Source organism: Mustela nigripes, chromosome 1 (genome assembly GCF_022355385.1).
Source record: "Mustela nigripes isolate SB6536 chromosome 1, MUSNIG.SB6536, whole genome shotgun sequence".
Lineage (NCBI taxonomy): Eukaryota > Metazoa > Chordata > Mammalia > Carnivora > Mustelidae > Mustela > Mustela nigripes.
This window is the reverse complement of record NC_081557.1, coordinates 88,853,110-88,877,953: the sequence shown is the minus strand read 5'-3', so window position 1 is coordinate 88,877,953 and position 24,844 is coordinate 88,853,110. Positions and strand designations below refer to the sequence as shown.

At 50.5% G+C, this 24,844-nt stretch overlaps 1 protein-coding gene across 8 annotated transcripts in view; it reads left to right on the top strand.

Moving 5' to 3' along the window:
- GRIK4 (glutamate ionotropic receptor kainate type subunit 4) overlaps nucleotides 1-24,844 on the top strand; it is a 410,580-nt gene that overhangs the window by 304,398 nt on the left and 81,338 nt on the right. For all 8 annotated transcript variants that reach the window (XM_059415278.1, XM_059415269.1, XM_059415287.1 and 5 more), the window contains 2 exons: nucleotides 3,054-3,206; nucleotides 3,897-4,001. In XM_059415278.1, coding sequence (XP_059271261.1) covers nucleotides 3,054-3,206; nucleotides 3,897-4,001 — 258 coding nt within the window. The remainder of the gene's footprint in view (nucleotides 1-3,053; nucleotides 3,207-3,896; nucleotides 4,002-24,844) is intronic.

Sequence of the window (24,844 nt, the reverse complement as noted above, 5' to 3'; positions counted from 1 at the left end):
GAGAGAGAGGCCTGCCCACTACCTTTCCTTACCCCCAGCGCTGGCCCACGAGTCTCACGCTCCTGTCTGCTGTTGAGAAGGTCACCACATCGAGAAGACTGCCCATGTTGTCCCGGGAGGCTGGGCATGTGAATAAATCTGACAGGGTAATGACTCACCACCGGTTTCTCGAGGGGACGGAAGGACAATGTCGTAGACACAGAAGGAAACCAGACTGGAGAAAGGGTCCTGGGACTCCAGTCCTGGCCCTTCCTCTGTTCTGCTTGGTGACTTTGGGCAGTAGGTGAATTCTTCGAGCCTTGGTTTCATCACTGATAAAATAAGAGAGTAGGTCTCTTTGATGTCTAGGAGCCTTTCCTGTCTAATAGGCCGAGATTTTGAGACTCTCTGAATGGACAGATTAGTGGCAAGACAAAGGAGAAGGTGGGACAGAAATTAGTTTACTGTATCCTTTAAATAGCCAAACAGAAGGATCTGGGGGTTAATGTCAGTGGCGGTAACCAACGCCCCCCTCCTCGGGTCAATGTTTGTCTAAGCTGGAAAGGGAGAGTCTGTAGCATTGATCATTTCCATATGTCCTTTTGGCAAGGAAATGTGAGAGGTCCATTAATAAAGGAGCCACATGTGCTCGGGGGAAAATGAATTATGTGCAAAGGACAAGGACAGTTGTAGGCTCTCCGAGAAGCATTGAGCGCCTTGCAGGTGAGCCTGGGATCAATGAAGAAGGAGCTGAGCTGCAGAGGGGAAGGTGGTGGGGAGGAGAGAGCAGGAGGTGATGGGCAGGAGGGACTCTAGGGAGGTGGCCGGTCAGCACGGCTCAGCCTGACTGCAGAGCTTTCTACTGGTCCTGATCGCTCTGTTTCGTGCTCCTGCCTGCTTGGTCTTTAGGCCACAGGGCACTTCAGGGACAGGGGACAGAAAAGGAGGGGTGAGGGAGCTGAGAGACCCAGCCCAGGCACAGCGGGTGCAGGGGCTCCTGCCCGTGTGGATGTCTTGAAGGAGAATGGGAGATGTTGGGGTCTCGGTGCTGCCACATTGTAGGAGCTGAATAAATGTGGAAAGAAGGAAAAGAAGGAGCCAGAGAGGGATGGAGAGGGGAAGAAGGAGGAAGAAGGCAGTTTTGCAACGCAAGTGAATGCGGATCAGGGCTGGGACGCTCTCTGGGCTGTTCTCCCTGTAACTGACTTTTAGAAAGATGATCTGAAGTCAACACCGCTCCCCCCTCCCCCCACCAAGTCGCTATCACAGCACTCCTTGCCCAACAGGCAGCTCAACTGCAGAGGGAATAAGTCCCTGTTCCCAGCGTGTTTCCTACCTTGAGCTCCCCGTTCTTTCGACTCCCTGTAGCCTTCGTTCAGCCAGCACCTGCTCCCCGGGCTGACACCTGCCAGAACCCAGGGGGTACACAGTTGGCAGAACACGTTACAGACACGCAAGCCAGGGGGCTGCCTCTCCTTTACGGGGAGCCGTTGTTCTCTCCAGGCTTCCAGCGTGCTCGGGATTGCTCAGCACGTGTGTGAGGGCTGGGATCTAGACTCTGGGTGTCCCCGTCCCCGCCTCAAGATGCTTACACTCTGTCTTGAGAGCTCGAAAAAAATCCCAGAGGTCATCACATGGTCTCCCTGCCTCCAGCCTTGGAGGGGTCAGACTCCCAGGGCCTGGCCAGGGAGGAGGAGGTTATAAGAAGTGACAGATCCTGATATGACTGCCCCTACAGGGGATGGCCTGCCACTCAGGGCTCCTGTGCATTTTGTCCCTATTGTCATTTACACTCAGTAGGTTTTCTTGTTGGGGACTGTATGTGAACAGCCAAGTGTCGTCCAGGGCAGGCAGCTTCTGATTTTCCGCCCCTACCCAAAGCAGCAAACATTGGGTTAATACATGGGGCAGATTTCACCCAAAACTTAATTCAGTTCTAGAAATGTGTCTTGGGGGGCCTACCACATGCTGGGGCCCGGTGCTAGATGCTAGGTGGGGTATAGAGATGATGACCCTACCTGTTCCTGCCTGAAGAGCTTGCAGTTAGACTAGGGAGAAGAAAATTTGAACAAGCTGCCTGGGCTTCTACCCTGGGCTCTGACTCCCTCCGCAGAATCATCCCTGCCTGCATTGCTGGTTTCTTGCCTCTTCCCCTCCCATGCGCCCCCCCCCCCAAGTGTGTCCCACACTTTGCACCCCTGTGCATGTCCAGTTCCACCTCTGGAGGCCCTTTTCCCTTTCCCCAGCTGCTCCCCCTCCCAGATCCAGTGATGTCTTTACCAAAATCCTTCAGCGCTCAGTTCCCACGCTGTGTCCTCCAAGAAACGTTTCCTTGATCACGCAACATGGTCTTCCTCTTTGGACCCCACCCTGCCCTGCCCTGACCTTTGTGTGTCCGCTCACTCGGTTTCACGTTACCCTTGTTTGGGTCCTGTCCCCCGCCCCCTACACCCTCTCCTATCCACGGCAGCCTCTTGCAGGAATAGAGTCTTGCTCAGTTTGGGCTTTGCGTTTACCAAGTGCTTTGTAAGTACCCATCACACTGAGTAGTACAGAGCAGTTGACCGACAGTAGGAATATCCAGGGAGATGCCATTTCCTGGGGTCTTCTAGGAAGAGGTGACCTTTGGCCGAGCATCGAGCAATGGGCAGATCTGAACGTAGTGTCCAGGTTTCTTCCCTCTTCCCGAGATCGGTAGCCCCATCCCCTTCTTGGGGATTTCGGACAGCAACGGGATTTGCTACCTCCTTGGGGCAAAGAAAGAAAAAGACATCCTTGAAAGTGGTTGGGGCTCCAAGGGACAGCTGGGTGGTCCAATCCCAGAGAAGCCTTCGCCACCCCTGCCTGCCTCCAGCAAACGCCTGAATGCTTCGGGGAAGTGGAGCTGTCCCAGAGCCAGGCAGTGGCCCCGAGCAACAAACAAGTGCCCTTATTTCTTCTTTGTTTCTCTTTTCTCTTGTCCCCCTCCCTTCTTTTCTTCCTCCTTTCCCTTCTCCGCCCCCTTCACACCCATCCCTCCTTCTCCCTGGGCCCCCCCACCCCTGCCCTCCTGCCCGCCGTCCGCCCCCTCCCAGCTGTCCTCGGCCCTGCTGTTTGACGCTGTCTACGCCGTGGTCACCGCCGTGCAGGAGCTCAACCGCAGCCAGGAGATCGGCGTGAAGCCTCTGTCCTGCGGCTCGGCCCAGATCTGGCAGCACGGCACCAGCCTCATGAACTACCTGCGTATGGTGAGGGGCCGCTGGGGCCCCGCAGTGGGGGGTGGGACGCTCTGCTTGCCGCCCTGCGCCTCCAGGCCTTCTCGGAATATCCCAGCCCTGGATAAAACAGCCATCCACAGTGACACCATTCCCTGCACCGTGGGCCACCGTTGTTCCCTGATCCCTGACGCCCCACTGAGGAGGCTAGTCTGGAGCTGGCTTTCCTGGCCACATCTCCAGCTGTGGCTCCCCTGAGGGGATGGACATGGATCTCTAGGCCACGATGAAGACCTCTCCTGTCAGAGAAGCCTGGTGCAGAGTGGGTTTTGCATTTAGAGTCAGGGGTTTCCTGACTCCCTGCAGACCCAAAGGTGGGTGAGCAGCTTCCCAAAAAGGATAGATTCTGTTAACAAATAGCACCCTCGGGGAGGAACACAGGAGAACTGGAGTTCAGGCCGCCATCTTGGCACTGTGTTGTTTTATGTGTGGTCCTTGGGTGTGGGGCATCCTTCTCCGACTCCAGCCCCAGCCAAGTCTGAATTCATTCCAGAAACATCACATTTGTAGTCATAAGATCCTGTGGTTGAGAGACAGGCAGGAGAATGGACCTTGATGGTCTGCTTTCTCTCAGGCATCCTTAAATAGCCCGTGTGTGGAATGCTTAGAGCCAAGTAGGACACGGGCCCTATTTGGTGCTGTAACTCACTCTCTCTTGGACAGGTAGAATTGGAAGGTCTCACCGGCCACATTGAATTCAACAGCAAAGGCCAGAGGTCCAACTATGCCTTGAAAATCTTACAGTTCACCAGGAACGGTTTTCGGCAGGTAAGTCTGGCTCCACAGCCATGATGGCCCATCCTTCCTCATTGTTCCCTTCTGCGTCCCCAACCCTCCCATCCCATATCTCCTTGGCACCCAGGATGGCCCCTTCTCTCGGTTATTGCCGGGAGCTACAGGTTGCCTCCTATGTCCTATGCATGGCTCCCGGCATGCACCAGCCTCCCCCACTTCCGGCCACCAAATCAGCTAGTGTGGGTCAGGGACTGCAGCCTCAGCAGAATACCAAGAAGGAGGCCATCATGCTCTGTAGGGGAAGGGGGGCAAGAGGGTATCACCTAAGGAAGAAATTCCCAGGCCATGCCCACCATTTTGAATTATTCTACTCCCTGAGTTTCATCCTAACGCTGGAGCCAGCATCAGACTCCCGAGAGCACACAGGGAAGGAACCAACTGGGTCCCTTTGGTGTTGGAGTGGACAGGCAGCTCCCTCCTGCTGGCTCTTTCTTGACCGACCCACGCCCACCCATGCTGCTCACAGCCCTCCCCTCCTGTCTGCTACCTATCTTCTCCCATCAGCTCTGGATAGCTCCGTCCTCTGAAGCTCCTTTTCAACCCCTTACTGCTCCCTCCTTTTTCCATGAGCTCATTCTCCCTCTGTCCGGTCCTCTCACATCAGCGGAGACAGGGATCCGCACAGCCCCTCCAGGAGCCTCCCTGAAGGTCTCCCAACTGCCCCGTCATCTGGATAATCAACCCCCTATTCTTAAGCTAACCTTCCTCCAGCCTTAGAAAAGCCAGAGAAATTGGAACTGATGAGCTAATTATAGCAGGAACCAGACGCACTGTCAGAGTAGCTGAGCGCAGGAATGTGGCCCAGAAGGGGCTACAGTCACCTTTCCTCAAGGTTATCCAGATTCTTTGCCCTCCTCCTCCTCTTCCCCTTCCTCTCCTCCCCCTCCATCATCATCATCACCATCACAGAGCAGCTTGGCGCTTCCTAAGCTCTTACCACCGGCCATAAACCATATTGGTTGTGTCCTATGTGTTTTCTCATTTAACCTTACAGACTAGGTGCTTTCCATTTATTTTCATTTTATTTGTTTGTCATCTGCGCACAGAGACAGTTAATCTGGATACCATCTATTTCCTTTTCTTGTCCGGCTCAGTGGCTAGAACGTCAGCGTTCAAAATTGATAAGTTGTTTCTGCTCTTAAGGGGAACACTCTGGCCTTCCACCATTAAATGTGCTGCTGGCCCTGGAACTTTATAGATGTTCTTTATCAAGTTGAGGGCTTTCCCTTCTCTTTCTAACTTCCTGAGAGTTTTTGCCATGAACATGGGGGTTAAATTCTGTCAAGTGCTCTGTCTGGGTCAACAGGTAGAATCGTATTACTTTTCTTCCTTAGCATGATCATAGGGTGGATTATATTAATTGGTTTTCAAATGTTTAACCAGTGTCACACCCCTGGAATAAATCCCACTTGGACAGAGTGTATAATCTGTAGGCATTGTTGGATTTGGTTTGCTAATATTTTGTTGAGGATTTAACATCTATGTTCTGAGTGGTTACTGCCTTGGGCTTGAAGGGTTTTTTACTTAATTTTTTTTATTCCTTTTGTCTGCTTTAGGTATCAGGGTTCTGGCTTCACAAAATGAATTAAGAAGTGTTCCCTTTCTCTTCTGTGTTCTGGAATAAGTTGTATACAACTGCTGTTAATTCTTCTCTAAATGTTTGGTGACACACTCCAGGGAAGCCATCTGGGCCTGGAGATTTGTTTTTCAGGAACCTTTAAATTACAAATTCAATTTCTGAAATGGTTATAGGACTATGCAGGTTATTTGTTCCATCTTAGTTAGTGTTTGTTCTTAGTTGGTAGTCGGTGATAGGTACTTTTTTTTAATGCCTATTTTATAAGTGAGGAAAGGATGCTCATGGAGGTGGACAGACCTGGCCTTGAACAGTTAGCATGGTAGCTGACATTTCTGACTCTGAAGCTCGCCTTCTTAACCGTTATGACAGACAAATCATGCCTCAACATCGCCTTGGTAATTTGTTCAAAACACAGGTTTTTAGACTCCACTGTACAAGGGTCCCATTGGATAGACCTCGGGTAGGGTCCAGGAACTGATGTGGTCACTGAGTATGCAGGGGGATTCTAACAAAACCCTAGACTACACTGATGAGTCCTGGCCATCAGTTCCCATGTCTGAGGGGCTCCGGTTCAGCCCTTCCTTCTGGGAGGACAGTGATTATGCTAGGCCACGATGCCACATTACCTTTCTTGGAAAACAACAAGATAAAAGGAGAGAGTCCAGGGTTAGGTAGATAGCCAGAAACGCTGGGCTAGAGTATCACCTAATGGTCATCTCATTTCTCTAACCAACCGATGAGCATGTGCTCAGTATGAGTGAAAGTTCTGGCTTCCCCGGCTGAACATTTATGCAGAAGAAGCAAGTCCCTACGAGTGTGGATTTGACCCTAAAGGGTCAGCATGCCTCCCTTTTTCTATGCGATTTTCCCTAGTAGCTGTAACATTTCCACTCTTTGATCTAGAAATGACACCGCTTCCTTCTGTCAGGTACTGTGCTGGGCTCGGAAGAAACCAAGCTACAGAAGGCACAGTCCCTGGCCCTGGGAGAGCTCACAGTCAGGGGACACGGGAAAATAATAAGTGCAGTTTGGGGTTAGGAACCTCAGATCATGCCCTCGGGCTCCTAATTCCCTGAACAAAGGAAGCCTCCAGCCTGTAGGGAAATTGCCAGGCGGACTTCTGTGAGCCCCAGTATGCTCATGGGCTGCGAAATGAAGAACGTTCATTCCTGTGTTCAGTAAATACCTGTTGTGCCTACTATGGTCCTGACTTTTGTCTAAGCACAGGCTTTAAAGAATGGGCAAAGTGTCTGCTTTCCTGGGGCCTATATTGTAGTATGGGATAAACAATGGCAAACACATCCTACATAATACAGCATCAGTACTGATCAGCACTATAGGAAAAATTAGAAAGGGTAAGGAAATGAAGCGCGTGGGGATAATCACGGGGAAGACGTAGTTAGGAGAACATAACACTCATGCCCAGCCCCAGACGCACTCCATAGAAGGTTCAGTCCCAGGCTCCCCATTGAACCTCACACCTGCGTTCAGAGCACTGCCCCGAAGGGGCCCCCTTCCAGCCCCCTCCCACCAGGCAACACCCACAGTGGCAGAGTTGGTTGGAGGCTCTGACCCCATCTTCTGCTTGAATGACAGCTGGTTAGGCTCAAAGTACCTCTTTCCCTTAACTCTGCTTGTCCAGTAGGCACTACTCAGGCTGGGAAGAAACGGCATCACCAGCCTCCAGGCCCCAGCTCAGCCCAGCCCAGCCCAGCCCAGGGCAGCCCAGTACAGCCCAGCCCAGCCCAGCCCAGCCCAGCCCAGCTCAGCCCAGCTCAGCCCAGCTCAGCTCAGCTCAGCTCAGCTCAGCTCACCTCAGCCAAGCCCAGCCCATCAGGGGATTCTGGTCTGCAGCATCCTGAACAGTGGCTACTGGTCCTTCTTCAGCTGCATACACGGTTGGTGTAGGTAGGGTGTCTCCAACCCAAACGTGCAGAGGAATGACCTAGGTGCTTGCTGTAATTGTACATTCCCAGGCCCCACAGCTGTAAATTCTGAGTCAGTAAAAGGGGTTGCCTTGCGTAGGTCTGCATATTCTTGTCTGGCACCCAAAGAGCCAATTACAGTATAGGGAGGCCACAGGCTGTGTTTTGACAAATAGTGCCCTCTGTGCATAGAATTTCCTCTTGACCTCCCCCCACTCCCATCTTTTTGAGCCAAGGAGTCCATCAAAGAGGAAGACGTTTCTGGTCTTCCGCTACCCTAAGGGATGCACATTATTCTAAGATTTTATTTTAATACCAATTAGTTAACATGCAGTATGATATTAGTTTCAGGTGTACAAATAGTGACTCAGCACGTCCCTGTGTCATCCGGGGCTCATCACGACCCGTGCCTTCCTCCGTCCCCATCACCTAGTTCACCCCTCCCCCCACCCCACCCCTTTCTGGTGACCAGCAGTTTGCTCTCTGTAGTTAAGAGTCTGTTTCTTGGTTTGCCCTCCTTGTCTCTCCCCCGCCCCTTGGCTTGTTTGTTTTGTTTCCTAAATTCCACATATGCCTGAGACCATACGGTATTCGTCTTTCTCTGACTGATTTCACTTAGTGTATTACTTTCCAGATCCATCCATGTCATTGCAAAAGGCAAGCTTTCATTCTTTTTTATGGCTAAGTAATATTCTTTATTATCACATCTTCTTTATCCATTCATCATTGGATGGACACTTGGGCTGCTTCCATAAGCTGGCTATTGCAGATAATGCTGCTATAAACACCGGGGTCCATGTCTCCCTCTGAATTAATGTATTTGTGTTCTTTGGGTAAATACCCAGTAGTGCGATAATTGGATCGTAGGGTAGCTCTATTTTTAACTTTTTAAGGAAGCTTCATACTGTTTTCCAGAGTGGCTTACACCAGTTTGCATTCCCACCAACAGTGCACGAGGGTTCCTTTTTCTCCAGGGACACCCATTCTTGATTGGATTTATAAAGTGGATTGCGGTAATCCGCTTTATTACCCATTTTTCTTCAACATATCTGGTGACTGTCCTGCTACTTCCCTGTCTCGCTCAGGCTCTGCGAATACCCGTGAATACCATGCAAGTTGTATCATGGGCACAGACAGAGCTCTGCAGCTCTGGTCCCCAGGTCCCATCTCAATCACCAACCCAATCTTTACCTCTTGATAGGTGTCCTTCCCCTGATTATTATAGGATGAAGAAATGGTTTGGGGAGTGATAATTACTTGGGCTTCTTTTCCAGGGTGGGAGGAAAGTCAGTAGCTCTGCTTGAATATTCTTCCAATGCCATCCAAGGTGGTGCTGGCAGGGGAAGGGAGAGCGACCAGGAACAGAGGCAATAACATCTCTTGAATACCTGTTGTGAATCAGACACCACATGGGCCCTTGGCACAGATCCTGTCTGACATGGGGGACTGCCCTTGAAGGTGGATAAACCCCCACATCACACATAAGGAAACTGTTGCTCCAGGAAGATAAGGAACTTGACCCGAGTTCACTATTAGCAAAGACTTTGGGCAGAGCTAAAATTCACCCTCAGGCTTGTCCAACCTGAAAGCCCATGCTCTTAGACCTCCCGCTCTTGGCTTTTGCTCACTTTCTTGGAATCCCTGAGCTCCCAAATCAAAACACTTCACTCAGGTCTGTTGCTTTGCTGTCACCTGCCCCTGGTGACCTGCTGGGCTGGGCTTTCTTTAGTAATGGTGTCTTCTCCTTCGGATTTGGTTTTGTTCTTTCTCTTCCTGTCTGGGCAAGTGGCTATTAAGAGCTGGTTTTGATTATTTAGAAAGCACCACACAGGGACCCAGTGGGTTGTAATTGGTAAAATGTCTGAACCAAATGCCATATTCCCTGCTGGTGGCTGATTAAGGGATTATTGCCATTTTAAAAATAGTCTTTCAGAATTGAGGTGGTTTTTTTTTTTTTTTTTTTTTTTTTTTTTACCATTAAAAGAATTACTATTTTGATTCTGTTGGAGAGGGTTTTCCATCTTGGAATTCTGTGGAGCTCCTATTGGAGACTGTTTGGGGGGAAATGTTCCCTAGAGTGTCCCATAAGTGGTATTTCTGAAGCTGGACCATCTCCCATTTGCTTATTTATGGGCCCAGAGGTCAATGGTATTGCTTTAGGGTTCCCCAAGGCCATCCTCTTGTTCTGCCTATGTGAGCTCTCCATTCTCCTGCCCGTATTCTCCCTTTCCGTTCCCCAGAAGATGTCCTAGATCACATTGGAATAGTATAATCTCCCTTCTTCATTCGGGATAAATCAGATTTGGAAGAGACAAGGGGAACAAAGAAAGAAGCAGAGCATGAGAGGGCCCTTAATTTTCTTCATTTAACTTAGTCTGAAGATCAGAGATTCTGAGCAGCCCCCACGTGACTTTCTTAGGGCTGTAGTAGGATGAGTACACCTTTTATCTGAGGATTGGAAAGGGCTTAACAGGCTCTAATTAAGCCTTTGGGAGAAGGAGGGCTGAGGCATGGGGGCCTGACATCCCTCGCTAAAGAGGCAGATCTCACTTTTCCTATTGGATCCCTGTACATCACAATGGGGATACCTGAGTTTTCTTCCTGTGTGAAGGCGGTAACTCCTCAACGTTTGCCCTTGTTAAACCCGAGGATTAATGAAACTAGATTTGCATGGTACTCTCTTCTGCTTTCCCGTGGCTAGGTAGAACGTTGGCTCTGCTGACATCATGAGATAATAAGTTTCCTCTGTGATGCCCCATGCAGAGTGGTGTACATAGATATTTAAAATTTCCCATCTTGTATCAGCCATACATAAAGGCTACTCTCTCCATCTTGCAGGCAAAGAAACTGAGGCAGAGAGAGATAAAGTAATGTGTCCACATCCATACAGCTAGTAAGTTCCAGGCTTACCTGAGTCCAGGCCAGGCTATCTTCAAAGTCCATGGTCTTTTGACTCTGCATCTGGGCCCCAGAATGCGTTGGGGGAGACCTACAAGGCCTCTAGCCTAATCTTCCATCCCAGTGCAAGAATGTTTTCCATAGTGTCCCCGAGAGAAGCGGCCACCCTGCCTCTCCTTGAGCCTTCCCTGGGCTGGGGAGTTCACTACCTCTCAAAGAACATATTTCCAGATCTTCTAAGCAAAGGGTCAAAATCTGCCTCCTCATTCTGCCTTCTGAAGCAGCTGCAATGGCCCACTTTGTGTTCTTTTTACCAACTCTTCAAATATTTGAAAATAGTTTGATTTTTCTTCATTTATTCACTTCTTCCTGAAATTTTGCATAACACTGTTGGAGCACCTTCTCTGTGTCCAGGGTGGGGAATGCAAGATACATGAGTCATGATCCCTTCAAGAGCTCATAATCTTTGGGGAAAGGCAAAAATTGTGGTCAACAATTACCCTAGTGAGCCTCTGATATCTTTCCTTCTGCCAACAACAACCCATAGCTGTTCCCAATATAATATGGCCCCCAAACCTCACACCTCTGATGCTTTTGGGTTTGTTTTGGTCTCCATCAAAACAAAGCTCAAATTGAGGACCACACTCCAGATGGGGTAAAATGGGATAGGGTTGAGAGCACTGGCTCACAAATGCTAAATTTCCTTTCACCGCATTAGCTTGCGTCCTGGAATTAGCCTCCGAATCTTTGATTCGTTCAGAACTCTGGACGTTGGGGTCAATTACTTGTTCTACTTGCACCCTTGCCCCCAAACTATGCAAGGTTATTTTCATGTGAACTTTTCGCAGAAACCATCCCTGAGCCACCCCTCCCATAGACCACTTGTGTACTTAAGTCTGTTCCCATGGAAATGGAGAGATATGCAGATCTGGCCAAGAGTGGGCGAGGAAAAAGCCTTGAGAACTGATGGCCATGTTTCGTTTTCCAAAGCTGATATAAACTCAGCTTTTCAAAGGGCTGGTTCTCTGGAACGACTTGAGTGTAGTTCTAACGAGGCAGGGGATGAACCAGATGGCTTTTGTGAGTCACCCTCACTAGCCAAGAACTCAGGGGTCCCATGTCCTCCAGAAGGTTCAGGGAATCCAGCTCCAACTTCCTGAGTTCCTGCGGGACAGCCTGCCTCTCTCGAATTTCCTCTCCTGCCGCCTTCCTCGACAAGCCCGCACACAGGCACGCCGGCCCCCCGTGCGGGGACGTCTGGGATCGGGCAGTGTTTATGGTCGTAGAACTCACTTCGGCAGCACCCCCGAGCCATGTGAAGGCAGCCAGCTGTATTTCTCACCATGGCTCTCTGCGGCCGGGGACACTAGCAAACAAATTCTGTTGATTTGATGGCAATCTTAACAGAACTGTTGGTAGGATCCCCTCCTGTCTCCACCTCCAGACCCTTTTCCCCACTTCAAAAGCAAACAAACAGAACAACAGAAAACTCTAGAAAGACCCTGTCACATGAGAGTCTGTGCTGCCATTGCCTGCAGGTGGCATTGGGGGAGCAGTGAGGAGGGGGTCCCCCCTCCGTGGAGAGGCCCTGCCCTTTGGCCGATTCCCTCCCATCATGAGCCTCTGTGACAGCGCTGGTGTGCTAACGAGAACAGCCATTAAGGCTCAGACAGGTTCCCAGGTGGAGCGGGGGACGTTGCTCTGAGAGTGTCCTGATTGCTAGTGTCTAATACATTTTCAATTTGAGGAAGGAGTTTACCATAAATATGCAGATCCTTTGAAGCTGCCTTTGCGGAGCCTGGCTCGGAGCGCCGGAGCGGGGGTTTGATTGCTGGAAATCAGCAGCCTCGAGTGCCAGCTCGCTGGCTGGGGGACAGAGCTGACAAGAGTGGGCTGGCTGGGGAGGCTGCTTGGTGGGCCATTCCCCAGGAGCCAGCGAACCAGCGAGCGCTTTGCCTTTGATGAGGAAATTCTGGGATGGCAAGCAGCTCTCTGGGAGAGGATGGGGGCTGCTTTGAAGGTTACTGAGAAGTCATTTGCGTCTTCTTTTTAATTAAGGAGCCGGGAGAAGGGGAATTGGTCCGAGGTTTGAAATAGCTGATGTCTCCTCGAATGTCATAAATTCTTAGAGCGGGAGGAGCCCTGAAGGGTCAACGGGTCCAGGTCTCCCTCCGGAGAAAGCGGACAGGCGTGTGTCACTCCAGGTCCTAAGACCCCTCATGGCCCCGTTTGCTCCCAGAGTGAAATGGCAGCTCCCCAGTGAGGCCATCACATGCCAGGCCCTGCTTACCTTCAAGCGTCCTCTGGTGCTGTGGGGCTTGGACGCTCTGCCTCTGCTGGGGGTTTTCTGACCCTCATCCTTGAAAGCAAAGCCAGCCCCGCCCTGCCAAGAGTGGGGCTCAGCACAGGCTTGCAGAAAGCAATGCACCAGCAAAGAAGAGACTGGGGTGTGTGCAGGGAGCACCCCAGACTTGTGACTCTAGCCCTGAGGAACTCACATCCAGCAGGGATGCTGGAGCCCTGGGGACCTAGGATTTTGTTGTGAGAGCTCTCTAAAAGCTACCTTTCCCCAGTTTGTTCAAAGAGAGGGTTCCTATGACAAGCCTCTGTGTTGGCAACTGAAATTTGAAGCTGTGAAATGGGAGGTGCCCCAAATCACCACACACGTCTTCCCTTCCCCCAGAGAGTACCGTCTGTAAGTGAATTAACGCGCTCTTCCATCCCTCCTCCCAGGAGGGCATCTGGCTTTCCTGGCCACCCCCCGGAAGACAGACAGCCGAGGGGCAGATGAGCTGGCTTTGGACGGGTGTGGCCTGAAGGTCCCTCTCTCCTCCTGTCTCCCCGGCCCGCGTGCATCTGGTTTTTTCTCCCAAAGCACTGGCACTTCCTGCTTATCAGCTTTGACGGGAAATTCACCGACTGCAGAAGCTTATTCACACATCAGCCGCCAAACAAATTAGAGCTACTTAAATTTTCCAAACGGGGGGCTGCTTTTGGGCAGAGGAGCGGGGTTGCAAAGTGCTGCATTTTAAATATATTTCTTATACTATGCCCCATCACGCATCCTGCCGGAGCCCAGCCTGGGGAAGTTTGCCAGTGCAGAGTGACTCTTCTCCGCGCCTCTTCAGCCAGCTCATGCCTGGGAGAGCTAGAAGAGGCCGAGCTGCTAATTTGGTCTCATGAAGCAGCCCACGTCATCAGCTCTGCTGAGAGGTGGGCACGCCACCGACCAGAGGTGTGGGCAGTTGAGGGCAAGCAGGCCGGCTCTGGGGGTAGCCCAGGGAGGCGAGGGGGAGCCGTGTGCCGAGACCCTAGCGTTCTATTCCTCTGTGTCCCCCCTCCTCCCAGTAAAATAGGGCTGATGGTCTTAATGATACCTGCTTTATGGACTTTATAAAATGATCGTGAGCGCAAAACGAAAGGCTGTTTGTAGATGTGCTTGGAGGATTCTGCCGTACTGTGCAGAATTGAGTCCTGTCCTCTCTCTCCTGGAGAGGCCTGTGTCTATATTTCTCTGTCTTTGTACGCAGCTTTCCTGGAGTCTTGCTTGTAGCCTGGTTCAGGGCAGAAACAAGGACAAAGCAGGGCTGAGACATGTGTTTACCTCACCCCTGCTCCGAGTCCAGAGCGCTGCGGGAATGCCAAGAAGCCCAGCCCCCGCTTGGGGAGCTCAGTTCTGCCACCCAGCCCCCCCTTGCTGCGGGAGGGGCTCCCCGTGGCCTTCCCCTCCCCTACTTCTCTCCTTCTCCACCCCTAACCTCTGTCCTCCGTCTGGTCCTTCATGTGGCAGCTTCACACATGCCGCTTGGCTCTGGGTGGGATGAAGATAAGCCCAGAAGTCACGGCTCCCTTCCTGGGAGAATCGATAGAACTTTCTAGGGCCTACCTGATGTAGCACTGCCCTGACGAGAGCTGCCGATGCCCCCAAACTAGAAACTCCCCCATCTGCTCAGAGTCCCGTGAGGCCCAGCCACACGCAACCTCCCTGTGGCCCCGCATCCCGGTGGGGGCAGCGACGGGCCGTTCTCAGGCCTTCCCTGCGAGCTTAGCATCCAGTGGACTCTTGAAAGACAGGGAGCAGCCAGGCTCCTCCAGGCCCAGACACTTCATTAGAACCATTAGTTCAATTGGCATCTGCCGCTCAGAGCTCAAAGTTGTGTGTTATTAGTACAACTGCTTTCCCAAGACACTTCTCCACCTGGCGAGTTTAACAAATGAAGCCAGGAGCTCTCCATGCCCCGACCGTGGCGTGTTCATTGGCAGTAATTTCCTTGGAAGATGAAAAATCTGAGGCATGCCTGAGCACTCTGATGAATTCTCTCCTTAGCAGCTAATTTGAAATCCCTACTAGCTTCTGGGAGGCGGGAGAGGGATGTGCATCTGGGTTTCCCTGTTTCCAGGCTCTCCTGTGCACTTGGCCGGTGCCAGCATGAGCCGGACCGATGTTGGCCCTCCCCCCGCCCCCAGAGGCTCGGAAGAGAGTCTGTGAGATTGTTGATCACACCAGCGAGAGGGAGAAAGTGATGTAAATAAAGGAAATTATTCAACTTATAAAGTACTTCTGTCCAAAAAAGAGAAGCAGAAACACAAAAAGGAAAAGTCGTCTGGGCCCCCTTCGCTGCCCTGTGTGGGGAAATTGCCCTTTGGAAGCCACGAGCCATTGGAAGAGCCTGGGAAGTCCCCCGAGCGTGTCTCTGGAGGGCGGCATTTTCAGTCCGAGCTGCCTGCTACACACTGAGCTCCGCTCCTGCCCTGGACAGTATTTATCTGTCGCCAGAGTCCCTGAAAATAGCCGCTATGGGTCTCTTCTCCTTGGCAGCCGGAGCAGTAAGGGCCGAGCCAAATGCCACTTGCTATCCCGGAGGTCGGGGATTCGGGATGGAGGTCTGGGCCCATCTCCGCACGAGCCAAACACTCGAGCACACGCACAATGCAACTGTCTCCTCGTTATTGACGGGTTCCGTTTTTGCAAAACTGTCTACCCCCTAGCACCTGTCTGTGTCCCAGAACCAGTACTCGGGGCAATTCTCCGGACAGGGAGAGAAGAGTGGAAACTGAGGCAGCAATAGGCACGATCCCGGCTGAGGCAGAATGGGCAGGATCTGCTTCTGCTTTCGGTCCTCGTACTGTAAACCTGTGTCCTTTTTTGTGGTCTACTTACTGCCAAGCCTTTCACACCGGTGGGTTTGTTCCTGGTTCCAGTGCTGTTTAAGATGACCGCCCCCGCCCCCCAGCGGAGTGCTGAAGTGATAGGTAGCGGACGGAAGCACCAGAAAGCCATGGTGTGCCTTCCGGACAAAATGCAGGTGTTCCAGAAGCATGGTGCAGGTGTGAATTGTAGTCTGTTGTTCAGTATGAGTGAATCGACAGTATGTGTGATGTACGGTGTCGGTAAGCAGAAACACACATAAGACGAGGTTATGTGTTAACTGGTTGAGGAAAATGCAACAGAGGCTCCTTGGAACTGAACCCTGCTTTTCCCCTAGGAGCAGTGACTCAGCATCCCCTAATTCAGTAATTTCTGCAAATAATGACAATCTACTGTGATGAGATTCAGCCAGGAGAGACCAGGAATGAGTCCACTTAAGAGCTGTTGAACTTGTCCTGTGGTGGTCTTTTCTCTCTGCATTCACTACCCCATACTCCTACTTTCTTATTTTTTTATAATGTTCCTCTGTTCCTTGATGCCCTGGCCTTCCTCCTGGTTTCCCTGGTATAGAAGTAGAAGCTAGATCCTACAATCTTGGGGCCAAAAGGAGTAATAAAGGTCCTCTAGACCAGTACTCTAATCAGATGTTTGGATTCTTGCAAGTGTGTTCTCATGAAGTAGAGTCTGTGCTTGAATGCCTCCCATGTCAGGGAACTCACTACCTATAGAAAGGAGAAAGCTCTCATTATTAGAAAGATTTGCTATCTAATGGTCAGAATTCCTTTGCCCTTTTTTCTGCTTCCTGGGTCCACACATCTATTCTATCCTTCCCATTGTTTGCCTTTCCTTTTTCCTTATATAGTACGATTTCAGTCTCCTCACCTTCCTGGTCAATTCCTTGGAGTATAAGCTCGTTCGTCTGTGCTTTGCTTAAAAAGCAGTGGCTGGAACAACTCGCAGGATTTCAGGTGTGGTCTGAGAAGAAGAGTACCGTCTTCCCTCACATCAGACCAGCCATTCCTTTGTCAGTGGTGTCCGCAGTGTAGAAGTGTTAATACCACCAATTAATTTTCACGTTAACTAAACACAGTGTCTTAGCTCCAAGACCAGGCTCTACTAGAGGGAAGCCAGGCGTCAGCCATGGGGCACAGGGAGAGCTATTTCATGGCAGGAGGGAGAGGGCCCTTCCTCACATCCCTTTTTGGTGGCCACCTTTGTGCCTGTGCACCTGAGCTTCTGGTCACCTCTCCAAGGCCTCTGTGTTGTCCCTCTCAGGACTGTCCCTCCCCGCCTTTTCCCCCAAGGCACTTTGGAAAACTATACCACATTATAAATACAGCTGTCATTTTTAGGAATTCAGGTTAGAGCTGGATAGGATTAGACTCTATCCTTCCTTTATAGGAGAGGTAAGGCCGAAAGGAAGTGACTTGCCTGAAGGAAATTCATAACATAATTAGGCAGATATTTACTGGGCACCCATGACACGTTATAGGTCAGGCCTTGTCCTGGGAGCTGGAGCTACATAGGGGAATTTATCAATGCAATCACCAACTGTTTCCTAAGCACTGATGCCCTGCTAGGCTTTAGGGATGTGATAGGGAGCAAGACAGAGCCTTATCATTCATGGAGTGTACTGTGTAGTGGGGAAGACAGACTGGAAACAAATAATAACTGAAATAATTATATGATTACAAGTGCAATGGGCACTGCTCTCCCTTCCCCTCTGACCCTCCCACTCATGATCTGTCTGTCTCTCAAATAAATACATAACTTCTTCTAGGTAGGGAAGTCAGAAACAAAGACAGGGAAAAGTGTGGACTCTCAGACAGGAACCTTGTAGCAAATAACAATGGATGAGACGTAAATATTCGGATGTTTACTAAATGTTTAATGACATATCCATAGCCTGGAAGAATTAGAATCTTGGGGACAGTGGAGTCTAGTGCCCCTGCATGGGTTTGAATCTGCATTAACCTACCCTTCCCAAGCCTCAGTTTTCAAGTCTGTAAAATAGGGATGGTAGCAGTACCTCCTTAGTAGTGTCATTGGGAAGATTAAGTAAGATGACGAATGGAAAGCATTCAGTCTAGTATCTGGCCCACAGTAAGTATTCAAAAGTATTCGCTTGTATAATTTTCTTAGTCTTTGAGCTATACGTGATGAGGACTTGGAGTTTATGGTGGCCAAAGATGTGTTTATTGAGCATCAGCTTTGTTCCAGGAGCTCTGTTGAGCTAATGAGCGTGAACAGGCAAGGTGTCCACATTCCTATGCCAGGCACTTCCATACTTTGGGAGCAAGACTTCCACATGGGTTTTGTAACCCAGGACGCATGGACACCTGCCTGTACGTAACTGAAACCAGAGCTTATGAATCATGGCGGCCCCTGCCGTGGGCAGTACTCTCTGATCTAGTCTGGATTTAGATTTCATTTTTAAGATGCAGGTCTTGACCCACTAAATTGATTTCAGAAACCGCTAATGGGGAGCAGCCATGCTCGAACAAAACACCACCTTAGACCAACTGAGTTGTGGCTTAATAAGCACAGGTAGACATTCCTTTGATGTGAAGTCTTCCCAGTTTTCTCAGGGCTTGTTTCTGATCTCTTGCCTTTGGTATTTACTGTGGTTATCGTTTGATCCTGAATTTTCACAGCATTCTGCATGTAAGCATATATGTTGTGTTAAAAGCATATTTTGGCTAAGAGAACAAGGTCTTTGATCAACATCAGCAATGCCCTTTGTTCCCCAGATCACCCCCTCGGGCCCTCCACTGTGTCCTTCCTTGTGACCCAGTCTCCTGCATAAACTAAGCTTTTATGATTGGAGATACCGGATTTAAATTCTATAAAAGTTTAATTCCTTCATGCTTGGGGTGTTTGCGGTAGGGGTTTAGTTTAGTAGGTCAGTTTTGAACTGACTTTCAAGCCAGGTACAGCCCTTTGCTGTAGAGACTCTGAAACTATAACTCAGTCTCTGTTAATTCCAGGGGTCTCTAGTCATGGTGTCTCACATCTGCCTGTCGTTGGTCCTGCCTATAGGTCAAAATCAGTTCTGTGCACTCAAGGAGACCCTCACGTGTTACTGTGTGCATCCTTCCTCTTGAGAATTTCAACTTCGAACCCTGAACCTGAGGTCAAGAAAATGAGTCCTTGGTTATGGTTTATCCAACTTCGGCTGGTCCCAGAGAATAAGGATCTGGAATAAAACAACAACAAAAAATGCTTGTATTGGGATAAGACTTTAAATTTGTGTCACATCTGGTATTGTCTCAGATCAGCCCAGTAAGTGGAGAAGTAAGGGAAGGCCTACCCTTACCTCATAGGAGGCAAAATTGACTTCCCAAGCCACATGGCAAGGGCAGGATGGAACTTGATGTCAAATCTCCTGGCTTCTGGTCAGCTGCATGGCCACCAGACAGACAGTACTTTATTATCTTCCATTCCCATGGCTGCTTCTGGCTCATCAAAAGCCATTTTAATATTATCTTGGTTGATGGTCAGCTACAGTGCTGTGCTATGGGCAATGGGTTCGTTTATTTCCATTTTATGGATGAGAAAGATTCAGGGACGTTATGTGACTTGCCGAGATCACACCGCTTATGCATGGCAGAGTAGGAAAGAAGATGTGGGTCTTCTGGGGCATCCCCCAACCCTCCATCCCCTTGTGTCTAGCAACCTCCCTGCACCTTGGCCTCGATTTTGTGGTATCTTGTAGGAGACTCCCTTCAGAGCTGTACTGTCCAAAGCACAAGTTCATAGTCATCAAAGAGGTATGTGCAAAGGCCCAGATCCTAACATCAAGAGAGCCTGCAGCCGTCCCAACTTGACCAGACGGTACAGAAATAAATAGAACGTGGCTGCAAATCCCAGTTTAACCTTCTGTTCGCTAGAATCCACAGCAAGCTGCCTGACATCTCTGAGTCTCAATTCCTTTGATTCTTTCATTAATTCGTTGAGTCTTTCAATAATAACTTGTATCAAGTACCTATATTAAGCATTATTACTGTTGTCGGAAGTGTCTACAACTCTCAGGTGGGAAAAATAATAGGATTGTTATGCAGAATCAGGGAAATTTATGTGAGCAAACCAGTGGCAGAGTGCCCAGCATGCAGAGGTGATCGATAAGTATTTGCAAACTATGGCTGTGGAGCAGAAGGCCCTGCCTGGCCGTGGAGTGATGTCAGCTTCTCTAGAAGCTAGATCCTGGCAGCGCTGAGTGCAAAGAACAATCGTTCCAATGTACATAAGATATTAAATGTTACAGAGCCCATACCCACAGATACAGGCAAAGATGGGAGGAAATCCCTTGGGGCTTTATTTATTTATTTTTTTCTTTAAAGATTTTATTTATTTATTTGACAGAGAGAGAACACAAGTAGGCAGAGAGGCAGGCAGAGAGACAGAGGGAAGCAGGCCCCCTGCTGAGCAGAGAGCCCGATGCGGGACTCGATCCCAGGACCCTGAGATCACGACCCGAGCCGAAGGCAGCGGCTTAACCCACTGAGCCACCCAGGCGCCCACCCTCCTTGGGGCTTTAGAAATGAATCCCTTTTTACCTACTTGGGAGAGAACAAATAGGCAAAATGACAGCTCTGAGTGATTCCAGGCGGGGAGGGAGAGAGCTGTGGCGGAGGGGCACATGTGGCTGCTGCAGGCAGGACCTGACCTCCCGAGGGGACAGCAGAGGGCTCTCCCTTGGAGGCATAGCAAGAAAGGCAAGCAGTGAGCAATGATCTCGTTGCTGAGCACATAATTAGAGCCCGAGACATATGTTCGGAAAGAGAAGAGAAGATAGTTTGGGGAGAAGTTTGACTTTGGGAGAAAAAGGAGAGAAAGGCCACTTGGAAGCAGTGACTTTTGAACTGTAGCCTGAAGGACTAACATCTGTGACCTCGATCAAGGCTTGGAAAACTTCTCTGAAGGTCCAGATGGTAAATAGTTAGACTTTGCAACTCTACGCTCGTCTATGAATGCAGTCACCGATAGGAAGTAAGTGAATGGATGTAGCTTGTGTGCTGATAAAACTTTATTTCCTAAAACAGGCAAGAAGCCAGGTTTCGCCTGTAGTCTGTGGTTTTGCAAGCCCTGAATGGCTGAATGAGGCCTGGGGGTCAGGGTGGGTAGGCAGCACAGAACATTCCGGAGGGGGAATGGCATGCGCACAGACCCTGGCAAGAAGGGACACATTGCACTTGAACACGTCAGCAGGACTGGCACACAGACAAAGCTGGAGAAGATAGTGTGAGATGAGCATGGGCAGTGGGCAGAGGCCCACCGTGCAGGGCCTGGTAGGCTGTGGGAAGGCCCTTTATCCTTAAACCAAAATGGGAAGAATTGCAGGGTGTTAAGCCTGGGTTAGAGGAATCGTATTTGAGATTGTGTCAAGACCACTGCCCGCTGCCGGGTGAACAGAACAAGGGACCAGAGTGTCCCCTCGTCCAGAGGGAGCTCAGTAAGGCCAGGGAAGGGGGAGACTTGGGGAGGTTTGCTGACTTGCTTAGGGCCCCTGGGCCTCGCGGTCACGGTGTAGATGTTAATGTGGCCCTCCACGCCCCACGTGACACGCTACCAGCTCTTTCGGGAAGCAGCAAGGGAACCCTGGGGTCATGGCCCTGGACAAGCATTTCCCACGGCGTATTGCCGAGGGAGTGACCACCTTGCTTCCACCGATCTGGGGTCACACACAGACTAAATGCAGGTCTCGTACACTCCTTCAGCTGTTCGGCAGTGGCCTTTCCAAAGGACTGCGGGCAGTCTGTATGGATGCCCCAGAATCCATTCCCCAGTGCCCCGACAGCCCATCCGGCCTTATCTGGGTTTTCCTTACAGCAGTTCATTGGAGTTCTGTCCCTTGGTTGCTTGCCCAGGGGTTAAACACAGCTATCCTGAGAGCGGTACCGAGTGGCAGTTCACGAGGAAAAAAGACACTCTGAGAAGTAGACAAATTAACTTATCAAAGCACAGAAATGAAGGCAAGTGGCCATCCCCATCTCAGTGACACAGACCAGCATTTATCACAGCACAGGGTAGTAACTGCCTTCGCAACAATGACACTGAATGAAGGTCAGGACTCTCACTCTATTTAACAAGACAGTGGAACGTGTAATTCTCTTCAAAAGAATTTTTGGGAACAGTGCTTTCAAATAAATAATTAAAGTCTCCAAAATTTTACTGCTTAAGGAGCAAAATTATTATTAATTCATATGAACACAAATTAACATAAACCCTGCGTCCTTTAGAAATGGTAGATGAAGGATTCTTTCTGGGCACACACAAACACTGCCCGTATCATTGATTTACGGAAATGTTCACATTTGACGAAACACTCCAATCACGAGATGCTTTTCCCAGGAGCATCAGAATCAGTTGTGAAAAGAGGTACACATTTTTAAATATTATGATCTTCAGGGAGCGGCATATTGGCCTTGTCTTGAATCCTGTGTTTTTTCACTTACCAGCTCGGTGACTTGGGTTGGTAAAGCCCGTGATAGGGCACGGAAGAGATGCCATCTTCTGTCTCAGACCATGGCATTAAAAATTAAATTAACGAATGCTTGCCTAGTGCTCACATACATACCATGTCCTTTAGTCTCATTAAGGAGTCTATGAGGTAATAATTACTATTTTCTGCCCCATTTTATAGATGAAGGAAACTGAGGTTCAGGGGGATCGAGCAACTTACCCAAGGTCACACAGCTCCTCAGCAAAACAGCCATGTTAAACTCGGGTCCCCCCCACTCTGGGGCCACTGCATTCATGGTACAGATGGTGCAGACTCAAGGGCAAGGAGAGGCTGGAATCCAGCATGCCCAGCTGAGCACCTGCGCGGCCACACCAGCCCAGGGGGAGGGTGCATTTTTCTTACCTGCATTAAGGTGTCGTCAAGGCGATCAGTGCCGTCCAAGTCTATGGACATGGTGCAGAGGCAGAACAAGCGGGAGAGAGAGAAAGTACAGGGAGGGGGCTCTGGGAAGACATCATTTCAACATAATCAGGCCGGCGCGTGTAGGCACGCAGAGGATGACCAAACAGCTGTTCCTGCAGGAAGTTTGGGGGACAGGTGTCAGCAGTGTGGAGCGAGGGAATCTGGCTGGAGGCAGAGCTACAGATTGTCAGTGAGGAGAGCTGTGTCTCCTGCCCACCCCTGGCATGTGTGTGGCGTGGAAGGGACCCAGTGGGTGGGACAATTAGCCTGTACCCCAGGATGCCTGGCTCTGTCTCTCCCTTTCCCTCCCACCACCTTTCTGTAATTAGATTGCTCTAGGTAATAGCTGCCAGGCTGCTTTGTTGCATCTGATGAGTTTATTAATTTCTTGGGGACTAATGGGAGGGTGGGTGGGAGATTCATTTCCTGACTGGAGCTCAGGGGCTAATTAGTCTGTTTGCTGTGTCCCCAGAGGTGGGGCGGGGCGGGGTGGGGTGGGGTGCATTGCTCAGGCTGTCAGATCTGGCTCCGGATAAATCATTTCTATCTCTGGCTTTTTTGGGACCCTCTCTGATGGCTTGGGTAAGATTGAGGAGTCTGGCCTGGGGGCTGGTTAGTAAAGATTGGGTCCTCCAGGAAGAGCAGAGGTGGGGCAGTGGGAGTGAGAGTTGCTGAGGTCTTGCTGGCCCTCTTGGTGTGAGGTGCACATTTAGGTGACAGATGAGACTGTGAGAAATTCAGTCCTTGTCCCACACATCTCAGTGGTGACATCCAGCCCAATTGTTTATGTCCTTCTGTCTAAATCTGGCCCTTCCCACCTGACGAGACCACTGGGAGCCAATTCTAGCCATTTTCAAGGTAGGGAAATGAGCCTTCAAGAGGAGTCATCTCACTTGACATTGGCAGTGGAGTGTCAAAACCCAGGACAGAAAAGCGGTGCAGGGTTCTTGCTGGATGGCTGATGTTCCTTTCTCTGGTTCGCCAGGCCTGCTTTCATGGAGCCCGTGTTGGCATTGCCACCAAGAAGATAGCAGCAGACAGGAAAGTCTTGTTTTAGGGATCAGAACTCCACGTTCAAGCCCACGCACCACCACCAGGCGGGTGACCTCAGGCAAGCCGCTGAATGTCTCTGAGCCTTGGTTTCCTCATAAATCAAAATGTCAACGCTTCCCACAAAGTTGGGGGGAGAGTTCAAAGAGATGATAGAACACATCTAGCATGACAGGTGTCTTGTCACTATTGCTCCCATTCTACTCTGTGCTAGAAAATCATCCTCCCCACCCACTTTCCCTGCAGAAGGGGGCAGGTGGGGGGCTCCAGCAGCAAGCAGATGAGGCCGGTCCCTTCCAGAAGCAGTAGGGGCTCCAGAGAGCTAGAGGGGGCTCACTTGTCTTCTGCCCACACTCCACCGGCAGCAGCAATCTGCTGATATGAAATGTTGGCTCCCCTGCTTCCAAGTACCAGCCCCCAAGCAAGATGCTGGGGCGTGAGCACACACCGGCCAGCCCCACACAGGCTAGTGGAAAAGACAGGCAAACGCAATTGCGCTGTAGGACATTGGAAGAGCCAGACAGGATGGCCGTGAAGGCTTGCTTGGGAAGACGCATCTGGGGCTGAAGCTTGGGCTTCTCGGCTGCTGGGTGAGGCGACCCTAGGACAAGGTAGCCGAACTCTTATCTCAGCCATCAGTTGGTTTATCTGTCAAATGGGGTCTCCCGTGTGGATAGCATGAGACTCTGCTTGTAAACGAGAAATGAATGAGTGTGTGTCCAGGACCCATCTGCCCTTGCAGCGGTGAAGGCTGCCGCTCCTCTCCACGTGGCACCCTCAGAGGGGCTTGGAAGGCAATTTGGGGTCATCTCCCCTCTGGCAGATGGAAGGCTCGCCTATGAGACCATCAGTCCTCACTTGGCCCTCCCCTCTTTAAGCTGCCGACCATGATGACAGAGAGAGGGTTACTGACTCCCCCAGACCCGCCACTCTCCAGCCCTACTGAGTGGGGGTTAGGGCCAGGGGTGAGATATGTCTTCGTGGTTGTTCTGTTTTCCAAAAGAGGAACTTGGAGCCCAGCTCTGGTAAACAGAGCCGCATGCCATCCATGGAGCTTGGGAGGGTTTTCCAGGAAAGCTGCTGCTGGTGCCTAGAGGTACCTGGCAGAGCTGGACATGTGCATTTCACTGGGTTTCCAGCCAGTTGTCAGCCATGTCTCCTGGATGCCCACCTCCAACCCAAGAGCCACAGAAGGGATTTACCAGGGGCTCTGGCTAGTAGAAATGTATTGGTATGTCACACATACATACACACACACACACACACACACACACACACACACACACATAT